Source organism: Phalangium opilio, unplaced genomic scaffold (genome assembly GCF_054372755.1).
Source record: "Phalangium opilio isolate 3A_F unplaced genomic scaffold, DU_Popi_V2 ptg000089l_1, whole genome shotgun sequence".
Taxonomy (NCBI): Eukaryota; Metazoa; Arthropoda; class Arachnida; order Opiliones; family Phalangiidae; genus Phalangium; species Phalangium opilio.
Genome location: NW_028324194.1, coordinates 3,157,768 through 3,179,809, shown reverse-complemented (window position 1 = coordinate 3,179,809; position 22,042 = coordinate 3,157,768). Strand labels below are relative to the sequence as shown.

The 22,042-nt window shown below is 36.7% G+C and overlaps 2 protein-coding genes and 1 long non-coding RNA gene across 6 annotated transcripts in view; 1 reads left to right on the top strand and 2 right to left on the bottom strand.

The window, feature by feature from the left end:
* Window positions 1-27: 27 nt before the first annotated feature.
* LOC149647019 (uncharacterized) lies at window positions 28-2,263 on the bottom strand. The gene is made up of 2 exons (XM_089849871.1): window positions 1,334-2,263; window positions 28-1,125 (listed from the first exon to the last, which is right to left on the bottom strand). The coding sequence occupies exon 1, from the start codon at window positions 2,076-2,078 to the stop codon at window positions 1,401-1,403; it is 678 nt and encodes a 225-aa protein (XP_089705997.1). The 5' UTR covers window positions 2,079-2,263; the 3' UTR covers window positions 28-1,125; window positions 1,334-1,400.
* Window positions 2,264-5,094: 2,831 nt separating this feature from the next.
* LOC149647017 (mitogen-activated protein kinase kinase kinase 10-like) overlaps window positions 5,095-22,042 on the bottom strand; it is a 31,372-nt gene continuing 14,424 nt past the window's right edge. For 2 of the 4 annotated variants that reach the window (XM_089849867.1, XM_089849868.1), the window contains exons 6-8: window positions 18,346-18,543; window positions 15,912-16,208; window positions 5,095-13,491 (exon numbers count right to left, since the gene is read on the bottom strand). In XM_089849867.1, coding sequence (XP_089705993.1) covers window positions 11,984-13,491; window positions 15,912-16,208; window positions 18,346-18,543 — 2,003 coding nt within the window. In that variant the 3' untranslated portion in view covers window positions 5,095-11,983. The remainder of the gene's footprint in view (window positions 13,492-15,911; window positions 16,209-18,345; window positions 18,544-22,042) is intronic. The other 2 variants (XR_016371849.1, XR_016371850.1) reach the window with 2 other exon arrangements.
* Window positions 16,087-19,328, top strand: LOC149647018 (uncharacterized). Its single transcript, XR_016371851.1, has 2 exons — window positions 16,087-16,227; window positions 18,258-19,328. It is a non-coding gene; the product is annotated as an uncharacterized LOC149647018 (long non-coding RNA).

The following is a 22,042-nucleotide window of genomic DNA, read 5'->3' as shown; positions in this document are numbered from 1 at the left end:
TACAAATAAATAATTCTGACAAGAGTATATTTGCTCAAGTGTTTTATTTTGGGAAGAACCGATATATCTAAAATGGTTGATAAATAGAACAAATTGTACGTTTGACTCAAATGGGTTTGTCATCCAAATCTTTTCCATATTCATAATTTAAAAATGTTTAGAATTTGGGTAAATGTCACAATAAGTCGAACTATCGCCTTCAGTAGCGGTTAAAGTGCTAAGTTTATAAGGTTTCTTTTTGGTTAAGGTTTTATCCATTAATTGTCCTCCTCGGACTCTGACTTGCAACTAGTGGCCCGTGTTACAACCTGTTTTAATAGAAATTTGCAGGTTCTCGGGAGTCCTGCGCAAGGCTAGTAACACTACTAGACGAGTCCATTTTTCCCCTATGCGAGTCTTCTTTTTTTTCTCTCTATAGACGCGACTCGCGTTTATACGAGAAATTTTGAAACCGTTTTGGAAAGTACAAAAGGAATATAACGCTGTTAAAAGCAGAGATCTTTCACGTCAAAATGCAAATATTACTTTTCAAAAAAGTTAGGCCTTTCAATTAATGGTTGAAAACGGTTACAAAGTGTCTCGTGTAAATGCGGCTTATTTTTGTTGGGCAAGTGTATTTCTTATTCGCGAGGGGTCAACTAAAGCAAGCTACACGATCGTAAGTAAATAAGTGACTATTTTTAATTTAGACTCATAAGACTCAGTAAAAAAATTTTGGACTCGCATTGAACTCGCTTAACAACTTTTGAGTTTTTGGAGGACTCGCGAGTACTGGAAAATTGGACTCGAGAACTCGCGAGTACTGGCAAATTGGACTCGAGGACTCGCGAGTACTGGCAAATTGGACTCGAGAACTAGCGAGTACTGGAAAATTGGACTCGAGAACTCGCGAGTACTGGAAAATTGGACTCGAGGACTCGCGAGTACTGGAAAATTGGACTCGAGAACTCGCGAGTACTAGAAAATTGGACTCGAGAACTCGCGAGTACTGGAAAATTGGACTCGAGGATTCGCGAGTACTGGAAAATTGGACTCGAGGACTCGCGAGTACTGGAAAATTGGACTCGAGGACTCGCGAGTACTGGGAAATTGGACTCGAGGACTCGCGAGTACTGGAAAATTGGACTCGAGGACTCGCGAGTACTGGAAAATTTGACTCGAGAACTCGCGAGTACTGGAAAATTGGACTCGAGAACTCGCGAGTACTGGAAAATTGGACTCGAGAACTCGCGAGTACTGGAAATATGGACTCGAGAACTCGCGAGTACTGGAAAATTGGACTCGAGGACTCTGCAAGTCCAGTTTTCTACGTCTCGCACTTGGACTCCCACACCTCTAGTCCTAACATATTTAAATGCAAACGTTGACAACGTAATCTTTCAGCAGCTTGTTCTCTCTCGTTATATTTGGTTTTGTCGCCGACGTTTTCGACTTAAGTTGTCATGCAGCTGTTCCATATTAAAATAACTAGGGTCACTGCGCCGTTTCTCCCTACGTATTCTTCGAGTCATGTTGTCACGCAGCTTTTCCATTTCACGATAATTAGGGTTATTACGCCGTCTTTCTCTTCGACGTTCAGCGTCACGCTGTCCCTTTGACTTACGAGCGTGTATCTGATTAGCATCTTGACCTTGTAAATTAACGTCAGGCAAACTATTGGACGTGTCACTTCTCAAAGTGCAATTTCTTTCATTAGTCTCTTTATCTTGTAAGGTAACATTCGGCAATTGACTCGAAGTATCACTTCTCGAAGTGGAATTTGATTGAGTTGTATCTTGATTTTCTAATTTAACGTCAGGCAAACTACATGATTCTGACGTGTCACTTCTGCTAGTGCAATTCGACTGACTAGCATCTCGATCTTCTATTTTAACCTCAGGCAAACTGTTCGACGTGTCATTGGCATTTTTGGAAGTGCAAATTTGCTGGTTCGTCGTATTCATTGCTACAAACTTCATCAAAGCCTTTTTCTTAGCGGCGTATAGTAACCGTTTTCGTTCATTCTCTTTCTTTCGAAATTCTGGATTCATTCTCAGCCGCCTCATTTTATGGGTTGAGGAATTTTTTTCAACTGACATTTTAGTTAGACTTTAGTTATTTTCCTCGGTTGACAGATTTGACTGTTTGGGGTTTATGCGTTGGAGGCTTATAGCTTCTACAACCGCCGTCGATTTGCCAGAACGTAGCAGACGATATGAACAGAAAGTAGAACCAAATATTTTGCTGGACTCGCGATGGGAAAATTGTCAAAATTGCTTTCAGACTAATGAAAAATAAAATTTTGGTTTAAGAACTCAACGGCTAAAACTGAAAAATGCATAGAGAAATTTATAAAGAAAAATTGAACACAACAAATTAAATTTAATGAAATATGGAGAAAAAGTTGAAAAACCCGAAATACATGGGAGAGGTAGTAAAAAAAGGGTATATATCGTCCCCTCACGGTGAAATCTTTTAAAATTTACAATAATTAATCAAATTAAATTTATCTTTCCAATGAACCTAATCTCATTTAAGAGAGACAACTCCTTCATACTTAAATTAACTAATGAAGTTAGAAGGAAAGTAAAATATCTCGCCCCCCCTCAAGGTGAATCTTTTAAAGGAAAAGGTAGGTAACATAACATCTTACCTTAAAAGAACGGCCTTTTTCTATGAATAAAAGCAAAAATAAGAAAAAAAATATTAGCGTTTAATTAGTCTTGAAAACGCTCGGCCATTAGTTTAGTGGCGTCTGTTAAATCGAACCACTTACCCCTATTGGTGTAACGGAATTGGTGGAATTTTCACAGGCTGAGGGAAGTAAGGGGTAATCTACAAAACCACTCCGTCTGTTATTACTAAATATATATTTAAAAAACCTGGGAAACTCAAGGAAGTTTATGGAAAAACCCAGGAAATGTATGGAAAAAACCCTGGAAAACTCAGGGAATTATATGGGAAAAATCTGGAAAACTCAGGGAAATCGGTTTTCCAAAAGTTATATGAACCCTGCATTCAGTCGTTAAATCGGGATTGCTTAATAAACATCCAAACTCACAAGCTTCTACCAGGGAGAGAGGGAGAAGCCGCCTAATGCTAACAGAACTCGTATCTAGCGGGAAGGGGTTGAAAACGGGGGTATGAAATACTATGTTCTCTCTCTCTCTACCTAGGGTCATTCGGTGGATCATTGAGCATGCGCGAAGTGACATCACGAATAGTCGCTACTCGTTCGGTTTCCATTCCGTTCGCGCCATTTAAACACCGCAAAGGTCCGGCATAATGCCAGAAAAGGCTGTTGTTATAATGGTTGTAGAAACCATTCTAAATTTGCACACAAGGAATATATGATTGGTATAAAGTTCTTTCCTTTTCCGAAACCATTTTTGTTCTTCACAGGCCAAGGTCTACCTTTTCTAGTGAGTCGCGCCGCTGGTTTTTAAATTTGTAAACAAACCTTATGACGACGTCACAAAAGATAAAAAATTTGGATTTTGCGCAGTAGAGCTCGCGGTGGCCCGGGCGATACTACCCCCTTTGGCTGGGAAATTTACTTCCCCCACCCAAAAGAGAGATACCTCGCGCTATTCACGCGGCATCTCCCTCTCTCCCTGCTTCTACATTCATAATATTTGTAGGTTTCGTACACCGGTGTATTGCAGGTAGAAGTTCTACAGGGGTCGATAGTAAATACATTTTACCCCTGGAAGTTCGGCACTAGAAATTCGCGCGCTTTTCGAAAAACTACGCGTCCCTTTTCGAACACATTTAAATATTAGTAAATTCCGCACGCTTTAATAATAGAACCAACCAACAAATCTTTTGAATTTTTATAACGGCTTGGATCTCATTCTCGGGTTTTGAGATGAGAAAGGGATAACCCGATTGGCTTGATTTTGCCATGAGCAGAACCTGTTTCACCCCAAGAGTCATACTCTAATCCAATCAGAAAAATAAGAGATTTATTTTCGTCGCTCAACGACAGATGGTACTACAGCCAACTTTGTTAGTCACGTGATCCTATCCCTTGTTTATTTGTTGTTTGGGTCTATTGACAGCGTTATGTTTCGTGACAGTTGAAAAGCCTGGTTTTCACCGACCAAAATTCACGAATGCGGTAAAAACAATGCCGCATATAAAACGGCGGCAAACCGTAGTGAAACTTGAAATACGAATAGCGCGGGCTCGTGGCGACTATGGATTAACCTAAGACCATTAATGATCTTAGGATTAACTAACGCTAGGGATTGTTTGCTCCCCCTAAAAGATAAAGCATGCGTGTTCCAAACGCCCCCTAGCCGCAGCTACATTCCCTAACAGGAAGTTATATGAAATTTGACCAAATATCCCGTGTCCTATGACGTCAAAATTAAAATCCAGCCTAGATTAGAAGCCGCCATCTTTAAGATCCACAAAACCTAGAGATGGCGCTTTATCTACATCCGTTTTGGTCCAATAAATTGAGGGAATGAAGAGGGGAATCAAGGAATGATTCGCAATATGTAGTTGGCGACAGTATTACATGGGAAACACTGTTAGTGAACAATCCTTAGCGTTAGTTAATCCATGTGGACCAAAGAGCGGCTACATGTTCACCCCTAGCATTCTGGCTAATCTTCTGCACACGAATTTTACCTTGCCAAAGGCAGGAACCAATCAGACCTAATGCATTAGTTCCCATTGGTTCCTGCCTTTGGCTTAACTAGCCTTCAGCAAGCTTAGCTACTGTGTAGCAGAAAAGCCATCTATAAGGGGCATCAACGGAGCCGCGCTTTCCTTTAAAGTTTATGTTGAAAATGCGCCAATAGAAACCTATCGATTTTCGTAGACTTCATTGTCTTTGTAAAAACGTTCACTTTTATCATATAAATAAGGATTAAACCAAACAAATTAGTTAACTATACAACACAACGCCTTCAATTAAAAAAATGGCGTCGAATAAAACATGTCGAAAGTTGACGAAAACCAAGCCTATAACCAAAAATAAATATTTATTTTTGCTATAACGTCACGCATTCGTTGATTCCTATTGGCCAACGCTTTCCTTTCAAACAGTGAAAACCAAGCGTAAGAAAAGAAAATAGATGCATCAAAATGAAATGAAACACAATGTGAAAGAAAATTATTTACTGAGTTTGTTTTTCTGTACAGTCAAGTTAATACACGCTATTTTCAGTTTTTTTTTTAAGTAGAAATGAAACACTTTTTCATTCGATCAAACCATTTTTTTTGCATCGATAGACGATTGCGGAAGACAAAATTAAAACATTATTTTATTTGTCCAATAAATTCGTTTTACCAATGCATGAATGGGCAGTTGCGAAATAGATTTACTTAAATGTGCATAGCTTTTTTTTTAGTTTTCTTTTATAATTTTCCGTATGATCTATTATCGTTTTATCAATGTCTTTTACAATATTCTATTCTAAATATCCGACAAATCAAAACGTCTCTAAAAGTTTCTTAAATTACTAAGCTCCATGTTTTCTAGCTACTAGCGTCGCGTTCAATTATTTTCACACTAAAACTTTAATTTAAAAAATAACCACCGAATTAGTCGCCTTTAACGCGTTAATTTGATGAAAATTATTAATTCTTGAATATTAATTGTTTTCTTTAACAAATTGAGTTTACTGTTGATTTGAAAATTTTGGTTGAGGGGGGGGGGGGAAAAGCAACAAATAGGAAAAAAAACAGAACTTGAAATGTTGTACTAAAATTAAAGGGTCCATAAAATTAATTGGTTTTACTATTTATAGTACTAAATTAGTCCCAGATCTAAGTGAAATAGAAAAATAACAACTTTCAATGGCTCAGCTAGTACATTTCAGTCGTTCTCACGTAACATACAGCGCCATCTCTGAAACGCGTCAACAAGTAATTTTTATCATGAGCGTAAACCAAAATAAATCAAAATATTTATCAAATCACATTTGGAAATTGGAAATTTTGATGTCTCATGCTAAATCAGAATTTTTAAATTTGAATATTACGTTTAAAGGGGCTGTAAAAGAGGCATCGGCGGGAGGGTAAAATTATTTGAAATACGTCAGAGGCACGTGACCGCTGAGGGGCGTGGTTCAAAGCAGCTTAGTTTTATTACCACTCCAGGGAATTGGCGCTGCAATCCGTCGAAAAAGGAGGACTATATGTTTAGTCCCACTCCATGAGGAGTCTTTGTATCTTGGTGTCACGTGGTACCTGTGACGTATTTCAAATAATTTTTACCCAAAAGCCGATGCCTACCTCGCAGTCCCTTTAAAGGGGCTGTAAAGAAGGGCATCGGCGTGTGTGTAAAAACGTGGTGCCTGTGACGTATTTCAAATAATTTTCACCCAAAAGCTGATGCCTACCTCGCAGTCCCTTTAAAGGGGCTGTAAAGGGGGCATCGGCGTTTGCGTAAAAACGTGGTGCCTGTGACGTATTTCAAATAATTTTTATCCAAAAGCCGATGCCTACCTCGCAGTCCCTTTAAAGGGGCTATAAAGAGGGCATCGGCGTGTGTGTAAAAACGTGGTGCCTGTGACGTATTTCAAATAATTTTTACCCACAAGCCGATGCCTACCTCGCAGTCCCTTTAAAGAGGCTGTAAGGTGCCTACCTCGCAGTCCCTTTAAAGGGTTAAAAATACTCTAAAAAACTAAAGCTGTCGGAACAAATTAACCGTTAAGATTTGATAAAAAATTTAGAAAAAAAAAATACTTGTTGGACGTGCGTTTTGAAGTATTCACATCATCGGATACTGTTCAAAAATATCTAATTTCTATTTTCAACAACAATCTGGCATGGGTAACGAGGGAAACCAGTAAAAAAAAACAACGTAAATTCTTCTTCGTTTCCAGCTAAGTAGCTTCGTATTAAAAATAAAACAACGCAAGAATAAGTTAATAAAATAATAATAATAATAATAAAAAACCTAACAACAGAAAAAAAATGTTTGTATCTGCCCCATGGGAATTTGTTTTTTATGATTTAATAATACAATGTGATTCGAACAATACCATCACTCCGAGACACGCGTTGTTCGAAGTTCAATGTTACGTTTTAACAATGAACTCGATAACGGCAAGAAGTTATATCAGTATCTCAGAGAGAAGATATAAATTCGCCAGATTTCCAGCTTTATCTCCAGTCCTAACGTAGGTCCGCAGTCAATCCCCGTCTCTAAATTACAACCAGCATCTCATTGGTTCTTGAAAACTCACGTCAGCGCGACGACGCGAGTGAGGAAAATTTCCGACTGACGAGAGCGAAATAGCCCGGCGCCTCCTTTTACGTCCCCCCTTGTATTTTGAAAGGGGGACTGGGACTATGGCGCGCGAATACAAAGGCATCTTATATCTTCTCTCTGAGATACTGATATAACTTCTTGATAACGGTATCTCGCAATAGGATTGTCTTAAGGCATTAAGATGACACTTTTTAAACGTTATTTACATGTTTTAACCCTTTAATTTGGCGAGTCACTAAAAATTTAGGCTTCGTTTTTAACCTTTGGAAAGAAAAAATTTAAAAATTATTTAAATGGAATTCATTTTTTTATGTAAAACTAATTAATATATAATTTTTGTTTGGAATGTATCATAAAAATTATTCTTTTTAAACCCACAACCATTTAGTTTTTTGCGTAGATTTCAAAAAGGGTTATTTAATGAAAATTAAGAGGTGAAAATTAAATTTTTTCGCTAATTTTACAAACTAATACTACTTTAAGTCCAAAGTAATTTAAGGTAACTTCAATTACAGCCCTTTAGGATGAATTACATTGTTTAAAGTTGTAACTTAACACAGTGCAATAATCTAGAGTAATTTATCATATTACGATAATCGATTTTAATTTTAATTACCATATTTTGGTAATCTATAGTGAAATTTAGAAGGAAATTTTGTAATCTAGGGATATTTAGTACATTTTGTTAATAACTTAACTTATCTAACGCTTAATAGTTTTCTAAAGATGATTTTACCGGGCTAGAAAATATAATACTTCTAAAATCACCGAAGACTAATAATGGGAAAGGATGGAAACTTAAAAATCGGCAAATTAAAATTACTAGTAATTAGGATCTGGTAGAATTACACAGATCACGCCTAAGTTACGTACCCGGTGCCTAGAGATGTGAAATTACCGTAATTTTTAAAAATGGTAATTTACCGGGTAAATTACCGAAAAATTACCGGTAAATTACCGATTAAAATTTTGGTAATTTACCGGGTAAATTACCGAAAAATTACCGGTAAATTACCGATTAAAATTTTGGTAATTTACCGGGTAAATTACCGATTAAAAATTTGGTAATTTACCGAAAAATTATTGGTAAATTACCGATTAAAAATTTGGTAATTTACCGATAAATTACCGGTAAATTACCGATTAAAAATTTGGTAATTTACCGAAAAATTACCGGTAAATTACCGATTAAAAATTTGGTAATTTACCGAAAAATTACCGGTAAATTACTGATTAAATTTTTGGTAATTTACCGAAAAATTACCGGTAAATTACCGATTAAAATTTTGGTAATTTACCGAAAAATTACCGGTAAATTACCGATTAAAATTTTGAAATTACAAAAATTACCGTAATTTATGGTATTTTATGTTTTAACAGGCTTATTATCGCGGAAATTTTGTAATTTACCGGTAAATTACCATTCTAAGATTACGGTAAGATATAAATCGGTAATTTATACGCGGTAAATTACCGACTCGCATCTCTACCGGCACTAAAAATTGAAGTAAATTTTAATCCAAGTAATATTAATAAAAGTAATTGAATTTTCATCTCGTATTTTCCACCTTAATAACACCTTAATGGTTTTTTTGTTATCTATTGCTTAGTATACATTTGTTTCTTCAACATCAGAGATTCATTTTGTATTTTTTTTTAAATTAATTAATTAATTACACCTAAGGAATGTGTTAATTAGCTTTTTTTCTTTATATTTTGTGGTTATTGAAATACAATTATTATCTTTAAAAAAAAATGAAAAAAATCTACACATCAGCTGCCTCGTTAAAAAACCTCTGCATGGTACCGAAACAAATCTTAATTTAATTTAATTTAATTTAAAATTAATGAGCAATTAAACACATACCGCATGCATGCACAATTCTGTAATAAAAAAAATGGAAAAACAAATATTAAATAAACACCAAATCTATGTGACCCATTTGACATATTATTTAAACGACTAGTTCCTTGAAATTTATTTATTTTTTTTTAAATTTTTACGTATGTTTATATTTTATGCCGTAATTGTTTACACTTTAAACATTTGCTGTAAAAAAAAGTCCTTGACTTTCAGGCACCTTTTTTTTGTATTTTATTTTCATGTTTATGTTTATTTGTTTATTTGTTTATGTGCGGAGATATCGCATCTATGTAAAGGCAAGATTATAATAAAATAATTAACAAATTTCGTATCACAATTAACCATCACCACTCTAAATAAAAAAATAATAGGGAACGTTAAAAATTATATTTACAAAAGAAATTTAAAAAATACTTGTAAGCACCAAAATATTATTATTATTTAATTAATTAAAAATAACCTAAAATAAAACCCTTGATTGATTGATTGGAAATAACGAAGTGTTTTAAGTTTTAAGTATGGTAGGGTACTTCAATGGGTAACGAGTTAATTTTAATTTGCAAATTTATTTTATTTCATTTCAATGTTAAATAAAATAACATTAATTTATTTAGAGTTAATTTTGATTAAATCAATTAACTCGTTATCCATTTATAAAGGGTTTTTGGATACAAAATATTTCACGTGTTTGAATAGATTTGAAATTGTACGCTAAATTTAATGGCCAAGTCTAAAAAGTTGGAAGTACGATTATTTGAGGTTAAATAATGTTTTTCTAATACGATAAGCACTTAATTTTAATTAAGATTATTATGGCATTGCCAACGGAAATTGTCAAGAAAGAAAATTGGTAGTATAAAGCTGACTAAACTGGAAAAACATGGGAGAAGTTACACTTAGTCAATTTTTAAGTTAACGTAACATTTTTCCTTAATAGAACGGCCTTTGTTGTAAATATAAAAGGAATTAAATATTAAAAATAAAATAAATTATTTCTTATTACAATATGATAATTAGCATTTAATTAGCCTTAAAAATAATCAAGGACTACTGCGCCATCCGCCATTGCTTTAGTGTCGTCTGCTTAGTTGAATCTGTTAAGCGCGTGACCGAGTGGGCTATGACCTACATTCCTCAGGCTGTGAGAATTCAACCAATCACGTAGTGGTTCGATTTAGCAGGCGCCACTAAACCAATGGCGGATGGTGGCGCAGTAGTCCTTGATTGTTTTTAAGACTAATTAAATGCTAATTATCATATTGTAATAAGAGATAATTTGTTTTATTTTTAATATTTAATTCTTTTTATAATTAGATAAAGCAGCCGTTCTTTTTAAGGATATTAGCTTAACTTTTCTTTTAACTGTAGAATTTGCATAGAAAAATGATCAAAGCGCACCAATAACTAAATTTTAAACTGTAAAATAATGCAAGCTTTGAAATACGGTGCAGCGGTTTCGCCCAGAAACCGTTGCAGACGACGGAGGGGGCATTCTGTTACAACGGGCAATTTCGAAGGACGACTCAAGATTGGTTGCAGCCAGCGTGGTAAATAAGGCGGTGGCACAGGGCAAATGACCAGTTTAAAAATTTCCTGGACCAGTTTAAAAATTAAATCGGAGGGGGGTCAGTGGTCCACGAGATCACTAAGAAATTTCAAGGGTTTCCAGATTCCAGACATTAGCTCATATATTTTAATTATCGACTTGTTCAATTTAGCAGACGACGCGCCCTGGCCAGTGGTCATGGACCAGTTTATTTATTCCAGGCCAGAGGGGTTGCTGGCCCAATGTCCAGTTTAAAAAAAATCCTTATTTCCCACCCTGGTTGCAGCAATTACAAGTCCATTAAAGTATAAAAGGGTTAAAATAGGTGAAACGATATTTATTTAACATTAGGGTGCCTGCATGTTAATAACGTTTTAAAATAACTGGATTTCATTGTTGGTCAACTAATAACTAATAAGTAAGCTTCACTGGTATCCAAAAACCCATATATTTTAAATTATACCTAACAACAGAAGAGGGGCAGCTAATAGAGTAGTGGCACTCCATGTTAACTACCCATAGAGCTTAATACAGTCAAAGGCAAGTAGGTGCCATTACTCTATTAAGGAAGGAATATTATAGTTTAATTGTTATTATAAATACTAAAATACTAAATAAGACGATCGAGGGTTTATTTTTCGTTACGATCAAGACATCTAGAATAAAATAACCGTTACAATTAATTTACATTTTTAACACATAAATTAAAAGTTTTGTTTTAAAATTTAATAGAAATTGAGTTGTTTTTAACTGGTTTAGTTAATTAACCCAAAATAATAATAATAATAAAAATAATAATAATAATAATAATAATTAAAATTAATGGAATGTTTACAGCAATTTCACCATCATTTTCCTTTATTTATTTAGTTTTTTGATATTAAAAATTATTAAAAACAAAACCTAATTGTAATTTCATTATCAAAAGCAAATACCTTGTTTCCAAAGATTGTCGATCTATTACCATATAATTTAAGTATCAGCCAAAATTTTTATCATTTATACAAAATGTTAGGATTTTTGTTTAGTTTAGTTTCGTTTATTATACATTAGGCGAATTATTTACGGCTACGTACCCTTCTGAATGAATGAGAGTCTCGAGAAATATCTACAGTACATCTCATTTAACACTTTTACTTCTCAGATTTTTTTCATTCCGTTCAATGGTTCAAATAATTTTGGTTTGTTACTTAGAAACATTTTTTTTCGCGTAGCTAAGTTTTTCTTCGCTTAATTAGTTCCCTATTTTTTATTTCTTTTTGTTACGCTTAAATTATTAAAACTACTTGGGAAATTAATTAAATTTAAATGAAACTAGTCTAATTTAATTAATTAATTAATTAACGCGATTAATTAATAGCTACGAAAGAAACTCATTTTCAAGTTCGCGAATAGTCGGCGCTCTTTGCGATTGTTGGTTTGGCCGATGCGCGGCGAGTTGCATGACAGCCGTGAGTGGTACGGTACCATCCTGGGATTGTCCTTCGACGGGTAAATCCAATAAGGTTTTAGCGTCAATCGGGTGAGGCCTAGGCCGCGATCTTTGTTGTAAACCAGGTGAGGGATGATGATAGGCCGTTAACTGACGCGTGGGAGAAGCCACGGGGTTTTTATCGTGATGGTTCATTACAAACCTGACTCGCGAATTCTCATCTCCACTTGGGGTCTCGGGTGACGCCTGAGTGTTGTTACCATTCGAAGTAGTTCCGTTGATGACAGCGTGACCGGTATTACGCGTCAGCCATCTTTTCGGTGACGTTCGAGGCCCCTCGGAACTTTTGAATTTAGACACCACCGGAGAATGCGCGTGATGTTGATTGGGCGGGGCCGAGGAGTGGCGGTATCGATAGTCTACGGTCAAGGGTCTGTCGGTGGAGGCGTCTAAACTATTCTGTCGACGAGGCGTACCGGGATGGGAGCCCGAGTGATGTAACGGCGAATTAACTATTGGCGCGTAAACGACTCCTAGTTGCTGCTGCTGCTGCTGCTGCTGTTGGGTTAAAGGAGGGATCGGGGGCGGTTGAGGCGTTGGAGAGGACAAAACCACGGCGCCGCCGGGAGAGTTCAAATGGTCCATCTCGACGTTATCCGAATCTTCTACGTGAAAGGATGGATTGACGTTCGAAGACGAGGCGTTTGAGGTAGAGGAGACATTCGAAGAGGTTCGTCGGTGTCCAAACACTATTCTTTGAGGAGTTCTCGGTGCCGGTACTGGTGGGGCGCCGTTAGAGGAAGGGTTATCGTACGCGTGGTAATTTTCTTGAACCGGTATTCTACCTACAAATTCGGGATATATCCTTTCTACGTGAAATACGTCTGGCCTAATATTATCGGGATAAAATCGTTCGATGTAATAAGGCTGTTCGGAGGATGAAAGCTGACCACCGTTAGTGACTGTGGCGCCGGCTCCTCGATACTCTTGATAGTAGTATTGCAGAGCGGCGCCGCCGCTACTCGGGTCTTGTTGGTGAGAAGGCGAAGACCGTGAAAAATCCTGATAGACGGTGGTGGTAGAGGCCACTTGATTTTGGTAACTATCTTGTCGGAAATATTCTACGTATCCCGGTGGTGCCCTTTCCCCGATTGGCAGCATGCTAACGACGGGATGAGCCCCGCCAGAATTTGAGCTAACGTATCCGTGCTCGCTCTCGCTACTCGCCGTAGAAGATTTTCTTCTGGGACTCTGGATTTGAGAAGAGCCACCGGAACCTATGCTAGGATTATGTTGCGGTGACTCGGCGAACCTCATTGGAGAACCCATTTCGAAGGTTAGACCGGGCCTGTAATGCCTAGTTTGCCCGTGATAAGTATTATGAGGATAACCAGACACCGTAGAAAATTCATAATCGACCATCAAATAAGGTGATCCTGAAATGAAACCCAATCGAAATCTCAATGCACAGAGGCAACTATGACTAGAGAGAAGTGAAGTGTACCACCACAAAGCGGGGTAAGCGTAACATCATTCTTCCCAACATCATTTTACATTTGGAGTGCACAAGGTTACTAAACCGAATCACATACGCGATAAATAGTTCCCCCATCATTACTATATCTATTAGCGTTTAACAATTTTCCAAGGCGCATGCGCTTGTGTGTTTTTGTCCCACGTCAACACAATCAAGGTTTGTGGCTTGATTTAGTGCCAAAAAAACTAAAATTCACCCTACAATCTGAACTTTGATTTTGTGAGATAGCAAACAAAAAGGTGCGTGAGCCTGGGAAGAATCATTCATGTTATGTATCTAAAGTATTAAGAGGATACAGAGTGTCACTCTTCTTCTATTATCCCCTTCTGCTATGAACTGTGACTTACTTCCTTTGGATAATGGGGTGACGTATTTTATTCTGACTAAACACGATATCACTAAATAAACAGATTGAAATTCTTTACACTTATATTTCATGATTCAAGCTCCAAATCTTATCCAAAGTAAAAAGTTCAAAATAGGACTTCGAATGTCAACAATGAACTGCAACATAAGTGGCTAGTCCAAAAGTGTATAGATATATAATCAAAAAGTACACTTCATTAACAATTCCCTGCCTTTGGCTGTAGAATACATGTAAAATGAGAGGCAAGCAACCCTACGCTCAACCACCTACAGGAACTAACCAATCAAAGAAGAGCTTCTTGACGCCATAGGTTTATAGAAAGTTGTACATGATGCTGGCGATCCAAATGCTAATTTTTGGTACTATAGCAAGCCTATTCACGGCTTTACCCTGTGCCACGGTCGGGAAGGTAATCATACGCATGGGGGGGGGGTCGACACTATTCTGGGATAAAGGAGGGCTTCTCATACATAGTTTTCAAACTAGGATTGATACCAGGCTACTGGGTGGACAAAGTGTAGTACCACGTAGCCTGGCGCCTCCTGGTGTAAATGGTACCAATCCTCCTAGTCTGAAAACTACGCATATTACGCGGCGCGGACAAGTCTCAACGAAGTGTACTTTTTGCTTTTAACTTATATACTTTTGGTTAGAGCCACCATCTTTTTCCTACTTCAAATAACAAATCTTATTTAAGAAAGTTCTTTACGTACAAACTGAGTGTTAAACACAGCAACACTAGTAAGGCTTGTGTCTTTGAATAACAATCAAAAGACGTTAGAAGTTAAGAACCAAGTTCACTAAAAAAGACCTATTTTAGGATAAATTGAAATATATCGAGACGACGTCATAGCAGCTGTTTAATGATAAATATACTTGGTTCTTATCTTCGACTTCCGACTTAAGATAAAATTAAACTTTGTTAACTTTGAAAGTTTTTCTCTGATTCACTATTTGCGTTTAACATAAGTTTATAAGTGATATGTTCCATAAAGATGACACTTCCTATACTTCGTAATGCTACTGAGACTTACAGCTCGAGCCAGTTCGAGAACGACAAGCGAGAATTGAAGTCCTACACTCAGTTAATTTTGTAGTCCATCTAGTCCTATTTTGTATATACTAAGCCTTTGTCAGCGCCCCATTCACCAGGCGTCGCTTTACCTCGAATCTATGAAGTTTCACCTACGTCAATCAATTCGTGAGAATGACAAGCGAGAATTGCAGAACTACACTCTGTTAATTTTGTAGTCCATCTAGTCCTATTTTGTCTGTACTAAGCCTTTGTCAGCGCCTAACCAGTCGTCGCTTTACCCTGAATCTATGACCTACTTAAATCACTTCATGACAAGCTCCAGTTCGAGAACGACAAGCGAGAATTGAAGTCCTACACTCAGTTAATTTTGTAGTCCATCTAGTCCTACTTTATATCTACTAAGCCTTTGTCAGCGCCCCATTCACCAGGCGTCGCTTTACCTCGAATCTATGAAGTTTCACCTACGTCAGTCACTTCATGAGAACGACGGAAGCGAGAATTGAAGCCCTACACTCAGTTAATTTTGCAGTCCATCTAGTCCTATTTAGTCTGTACTAAGCCTTTGACAGCGCCCCATTCACCAGGCGTCGCTTTACCTCGAATCTGTCAAGTTTCACCTAAGTCACTTCATGAGAACGTCAAGCGAGAATTGCAGAACTACACTCGGTGGTTAATTTTGCAGTCGATCTAGTTCCTATTTAGTCTGCAGTACTAAGCCTTTGTCAGCGCCTAACCAGTCGTCGCTTTACCCTTAATCTATGACCTACGTCACTTACTTCATGACAAGCTCCAGTTTCTAAGTTACCAGTTACAAACTTACGGAGAACATATTTTATCATCTTATGGCAAATTTAACAAGAGCATTTTGACTCAGACACTTAAAACATCAGTAGCGAATAAAGTCCAAATGACTTACCGAGTTCTCTACTTCCCCAGAGTCGTTTCTCTTCCTCTTCCTCTTCTATCCAGTGATTGGGTGATGGTGAAAGCCTGGGATGAATATTGGTATGCCTGACCAGTCGCACGTCAAAGCCAGCTCCGAAACAGGCCAGCATAGCGGTTAAGTTGTAGAGCACGGCGTCGACGTGCTTTCGCGTTAACGTTGTAAGTATTCTTTTAGGACTAGATCCAGGATCCGAAAGAGTTATTCCGTTTTCAAGGTGGCTATGTCTGGGAGAACCAAATGGCACATCGTTCCATGAGTCTTCCATTCCTAAATCAAGGGAAACAATGTGAGTTATGCAAAGGTACTGATGTACTTTCCAGGAAGCCCAGACAACGTGTTAAATTCCTTGTATAGGTATTATAGGAATTTGTTTCTGGAATTATATAGGATTTTATAGGAGAAAAAAATGTGTTTTTATAGGAAAATATAGGACTTAAAATGTGCATAAATAATACTACAGGGAGTCCAGCCAAAAATTAAAATTCCTTATAGGAATAGTTTCGGGACTTATAGGATTTTATAGGAAAAAATATGTGTTTTTTACAGGAAAATATATAGGAGAAAAATGTGTTTTTATAGGAAAATATATAGGAGAAAAGTGTGATTTTATGGGAAAATATATAGGAGAAAAGTGTGATTTTATGGGAAAATATATAGGAGAAAAGTGTGATTTTATGGGAAAATATATAGGAGAAAAGTGTGATTTTATGGGAAAATATATAGGAAATGTGTTTTTATAGGAAAATATATAGGAGAAAAATGTGTTTTATAGGAAAATTAAAATGCTCGTATATAATACTGCAGGGTGTCGAGCCAAGTTTTAAATTCCTAATAGTTTTTCTGGAATTATGGGGTTTAATAAGAGAAAATAATGTGTTTTTATAGGAAATATAGGACTAAAAATGGTCATGTACAGGGAGTCCAGCCAAAAATTTAAATTCCTTATAGGAAAAAGAGGATTTTTTTTCTGGAATTATAGGATTTTTAAAGGAGAAAAAAGTGTTTTATAGGAAAATATAGGACTAAAAATGCTCATGTACAGGGAGTCCAGCCAAAAATTAATTCCTTATAAGGAAATCGGAATTTTTTCTGGAATTATGGGATTTTATAAGAGAAAGAACGTGTTTTTTACAGGAAAATATAGGAGAAAAAAAACGCGTTTTTAAAGGAAAATATAGGACTAAAAATGCTCATATATATAATATTTTAACTTAAACTATGCAGAAAAATCTCAAAAAATAAATTGGATTTTACTTTGAAAAGAGGAACTTAATTAAAATAAAATTTCATGAGCTAGCAAAGTAATTTCAGCGTCTAGTCGAATGTGATCTCGACAAAGAGTTAAATTTAGATAAATTTGATGCTAAGCTATACAAAAACTTCGACTAAGTCAAAAATATAGGATATTATAGGAGCCGTCATCATGCAAATTATAGGATATTATAGGACCCGTCATGAAATTATAGGATATTATAGGACCCGTCATGAAATTATAGGATATTATAGGACCCGTCATCAAATTATAGGATATTATAGGACCCGTCATCAAATTATAGGATATTATACGACCTGTCAGAAATTATAGGATATTATAGGACCCGTCTTGAAATTATAGGATATTATAGGACCCGTCTTGAAATTATAGGATATTATGGGACCCGTCTTGAAATTATAGGATATTATAGGACCCGTCTTGAAATTATAGGATATTATAGGACCCGTCTTGAAATTATAGGATATTATAGGACCCGTCATCAAATTATAGGATATTATAGGACCTGTTTTGAAACTAGAGGATAATAGGACAGGTCGAAAAATATAGGATTTTATAGGATCGCTGGGCTCTATGACTGAGACTTTTTCAGATAACGTGACTGGTGTAAATAATAAACCAAACCTCTTACCCATACGAGACTGCAGCTGAACTCTCACAGGCTGAGTGAGGTAAGGGGTAAGAGGTTCGATATAGCAGACGCCACTAAACCAATGGCGGATGGCACAATAGTCCTCGATTATTTTTAAGACTAATTAAATGTACTAATTATCAGATTGTAATAAGAAATCATTTATTTTAATTTTAATATTTAATTCCTTTTATATTTAGAAAAAGCAGCCGTTCTTTTAACGATAATGTTACGTTACCTGAACTTTTTCATCGTAAATTAGTAATATTAAACCAAATTTAGCAGTTAACAGTAGAAAACACAATAGGGACTTGGCAATTCGGGCTTAACTCCGCCCCCAGCGCCATTATGGTATGTTTTTTTTTAACAGAATGAAAGCTACATAAGCCCCTCCTCCTGGTATGTTTTTTAGCACTAGTGGAAGGTAGCCTGACGTTGCATGACGTAGTACTGCCAAGTCCCTATTGAACGGTGATTTGAAGTTGGTGGTGATCACCTACCTATTTCTTCAAGAACGCAAGTATTGGAGACTCCTCCGACCAAAGGATAAGTATTACGTTGAGATTTCTCAAGATTGGGAGCGCTCTTCGACCATCGCTTCGTATCGTCAATCAGAAGTTTCTGTCTCCCGTAAACCCGTTCTTTCTGATGAACTGAACTCGGGCCCCACGTTTTACCTTTAACGCCATCTGTCGGTACTATTACGGGCAAAAATTATTTCACACTATTTCATCGGTAACAAAAAATTACATCATAAACCATTTTCCACAGCCAAATATACCCATAGAGTGTAGCGACTAGCTTGAACTAATAGACTAATGGCACCGCATGGTATTTCCCCTAAGAGCTTAATACAGTCGGAACTAGAGGGCTGCCATTACTCTAATGAAGGTATCTTAATTAAAGGGACTGTAAAGCTGGCATCGGCGGCTGGGTAAAAATTATTTGAAATACGTCAGAGGCACGTGACTGCGGAGAGACGAGGTTCAAAGAAGCTAAGTGAGTTTTATTTCGAAAACTATCACTTCATGGAATTGGCGCTGCAATCTCGCGAAAAACAAGGACTAGATGTTAACTAGTTCCACTCCATGAGGAGTCTTTGTATCTTGGCATCACGTGATGTCTGTGACGTATTTCAAATAATTTTTACCCACCCGCCGATGCCTTCTTTGCAGGGACTGTAAAGTGGGCATCGGGACGTGATGTCTGTGACGTATTTCAAATTATTTTTACCCACCCGCCGATGCCTTCTTTGCAGGGACTGTAAAGTGGGCATCGGCGGGTTTGCCATACGTCATAGGCACCACGTGACGTCAAGATACAGAGGTTCCACGTGGATTGGGAGTTGAAATCTAGTCCTTTTTTTGCAGCGCCAATTCCCTGCTCAAAGTGGTCCAAGTTACAAAATAAAACGAGCTAAGTTTCTTTAAACCACTCCCTCTCATCGGTCACGTGCCTATGACGTATTTCGAATACTTTTTAACCCCCCTCCCCGCCGATGCCGGCTTTACAGTCCCTTTAAATAAAATTCAACTAAATAATAAAGTGATAAACATAAAAACCAAATGTTATTTCGATTCCTGGATTTAATGCAGATCGCGGGTCACGTGGTTTCCCCTACAAGTTTACTTTCCTTACGAACTACAGTTTTGGCTTGGCGAAGGCTAGTGGGCGGGATTTATAAGTAATAAATCCCGCCCACAAATGCCTCCTGCCTTAGCCAAGTCAAAACTGGAGTTCGTAAGGAACGTCAACTTGTAGGGAAACCACGTGACCCGCGGTCTGCTTTAACAGAGTGCGCCATGATACATTTCACAAAAAACCATTAAACCAAGCTGCTAATGTTAATAATAAACTAAATTTTAACTAACGCCTGTACGCATTTAACATTTTTCTAATCATATCTTTCGTGTAAGTAAAAATTTGGCTTACAAAAATTGTCTGCAAATAAACGAGATTGCTTATTTTTAAACCTAATTACAAGTAAAATTATGTTCGTTAAACGAAGTTGGAGGAATGACAAATGGCCATTTGTAACAGTCAATATAAGACTTACTACTCGATGCAAGGTCACGACCTTATACTACCACGTGGTGTTAAGTTATTTAAAGTTTATTCACCAGGGGTCACCAGCCAATAAAATGTTCTAACACCCATAAAGAAAATGTTTACTCTGTACATAAATACGACGAAATAAAGATACCCTGTCAACACCCCTTCAACCTATGCCTTGATTTTACTATAAGTTCATAAGATATGTTCACCATAAGTTTGTAAAGTCTGGTAACTTAGAAACTGGAGCTTGTAATTTTGAAGTGATTGAGGTAGGTCATAGATTACGGGTAAAGCGACATACGCCTGGTAAGGCGCTGCTGACAAAGGCTTAGTACAGAGTAAATAGGACCTTGATGGAAGAACGGCAAAATTAACCACCGAGTGTAGTCTGCAAGTATCGCTTGTCGTTCCCGAACTAGATATCTCGATCTGTAAGTCTGTAGCATTACTAATTATAGGAATGTGTCATACTTATAGATGGAACATATCACTTATAAACTTATGATTTTACCCATATTAATAAATAAACCAGGGATAGATTTAATTTTAGAAGTAGGAATGGATAACAGAGTAATCTGGGCGCGCGTAAAAGTCCCGGACCCCCTTCCACGGAACGGGCGGGTCATAGTGACAGAGGTAAAAAGAAATTACGTATTTTGCGCCGTCCCCGTCAGCAACGTCATCAAAACGTAGTTTAAGTGAGTCAACCAATAAGATAATTTAAACTTATCGTTACGTGTTGGAGGGAGGGGCTCTATACTGAAGTAAATACTAACCGTTCTCCATTCCTACTTATAAAATTAAATCTATCCCTGATTAAATATAACCGTCAGCAACGTCATCAAAATGAAGTTTAAGTGAGTCAGCCAATAGGATAATTTAAACTTTTCGTTACGTGTTGAAGGGAGGGGCTCTATACTGGGTGGTCTATGAGTCGGACTGAAGTAAATACTAACCGTTCTCCATTCCTACTTATAAAATTAAATCTATCCCTGATTAAATATAACCGTCAGCAACGTCATCAAAACGTAGTTTAAGTGAGTCAACCAATAAGATAATTTAAACTTTTGAATTTCGTTAAGTGTTGAAGGGAGGGGCTCTATACTGGGCTCACTGAAGTAAATACTAACCGTTCTCCATTCCTACTTCTAAAATTTAATCTATCCCTGATTAATAATAATTAATAATAATAATTAAAAATATAAATTACTGCTGGCATTGCATTTTGTACTCCTAACCAAAGCATTTTTCAATTAACACTAAGATATAAAATAATAAATAAATAAATAAATAAATAATTAAAAATAAAATAAACAATTTTGAGCATAATTATAAAATACTTTAATGAGTTGTAAATAAAAATAAAGAAAACAATACAATTTCGCGGTTGGTTTTAATTTAAGTTGAAACTTTTAAAAGATAATTAACCCCTTCGTAATTAATAAACCCTAAAGCGGATATCTATATGCGCAGCCAGCAGTGATACAATTTGAGAAATTCTGAACGATACGGAACTACAAAACTAATAAAAGGTATGTTTCAGTGCAAATAACTAACTAATGTGCAAATTTGAAATGTAGAAGCAACGCTCAAGGCTTGGGTCATCAGAGTACAAATTGAATGAGTCTAGCAACGTAATTAAGTTTCGGCGTAATAAGCCTAAAGCAAGTAGTCCACTTAGCCTTGCGTAACCGTATCGTTACCTAAGTCTGAAAGCATGGTTTAAGAAACGTTATCAGATGGCGTTCTATTCCTAGTTGGATACGTGACGTTACGTTAACGATACGGTTTCACAAGGCTTAGTGGACTACTTGCTTATCACGATTAGCGATGTGAAATTACCGTAATTTTTAAAAATGGTGATTTACCAGGACCGATAAAATTTTGGAATAACAAAAAGTACCGTTATTTTTGGTATTTTATATTTTCACAGGCTTATTACCGCGGTAATTTTACCGGTAAAATTTAAGGTTCGATATAAATCGGTAATTTACGCGGTATTTGGTAAATTACCGGTAATTTACTAACGGTAAATAAGGATTAAGGTGCCCCTCACGGACGAGGAAATGAACTACAATTTTTGAAAATAATTTGACCTAAACTAGGCCTAATTGTTAAACGCTTCCTCTAAGGTGGAATGAG

What these genes read in the sequence shown, in the direction of transcription:
- LOC149647019 (XM_089849871.1), bottom strand. Translation starts at nt 2,078, where the DNA reads ATGTCAGTTGAAAAAAATTCCTCAACCCATAAAATGAGGCGGCTGAGA.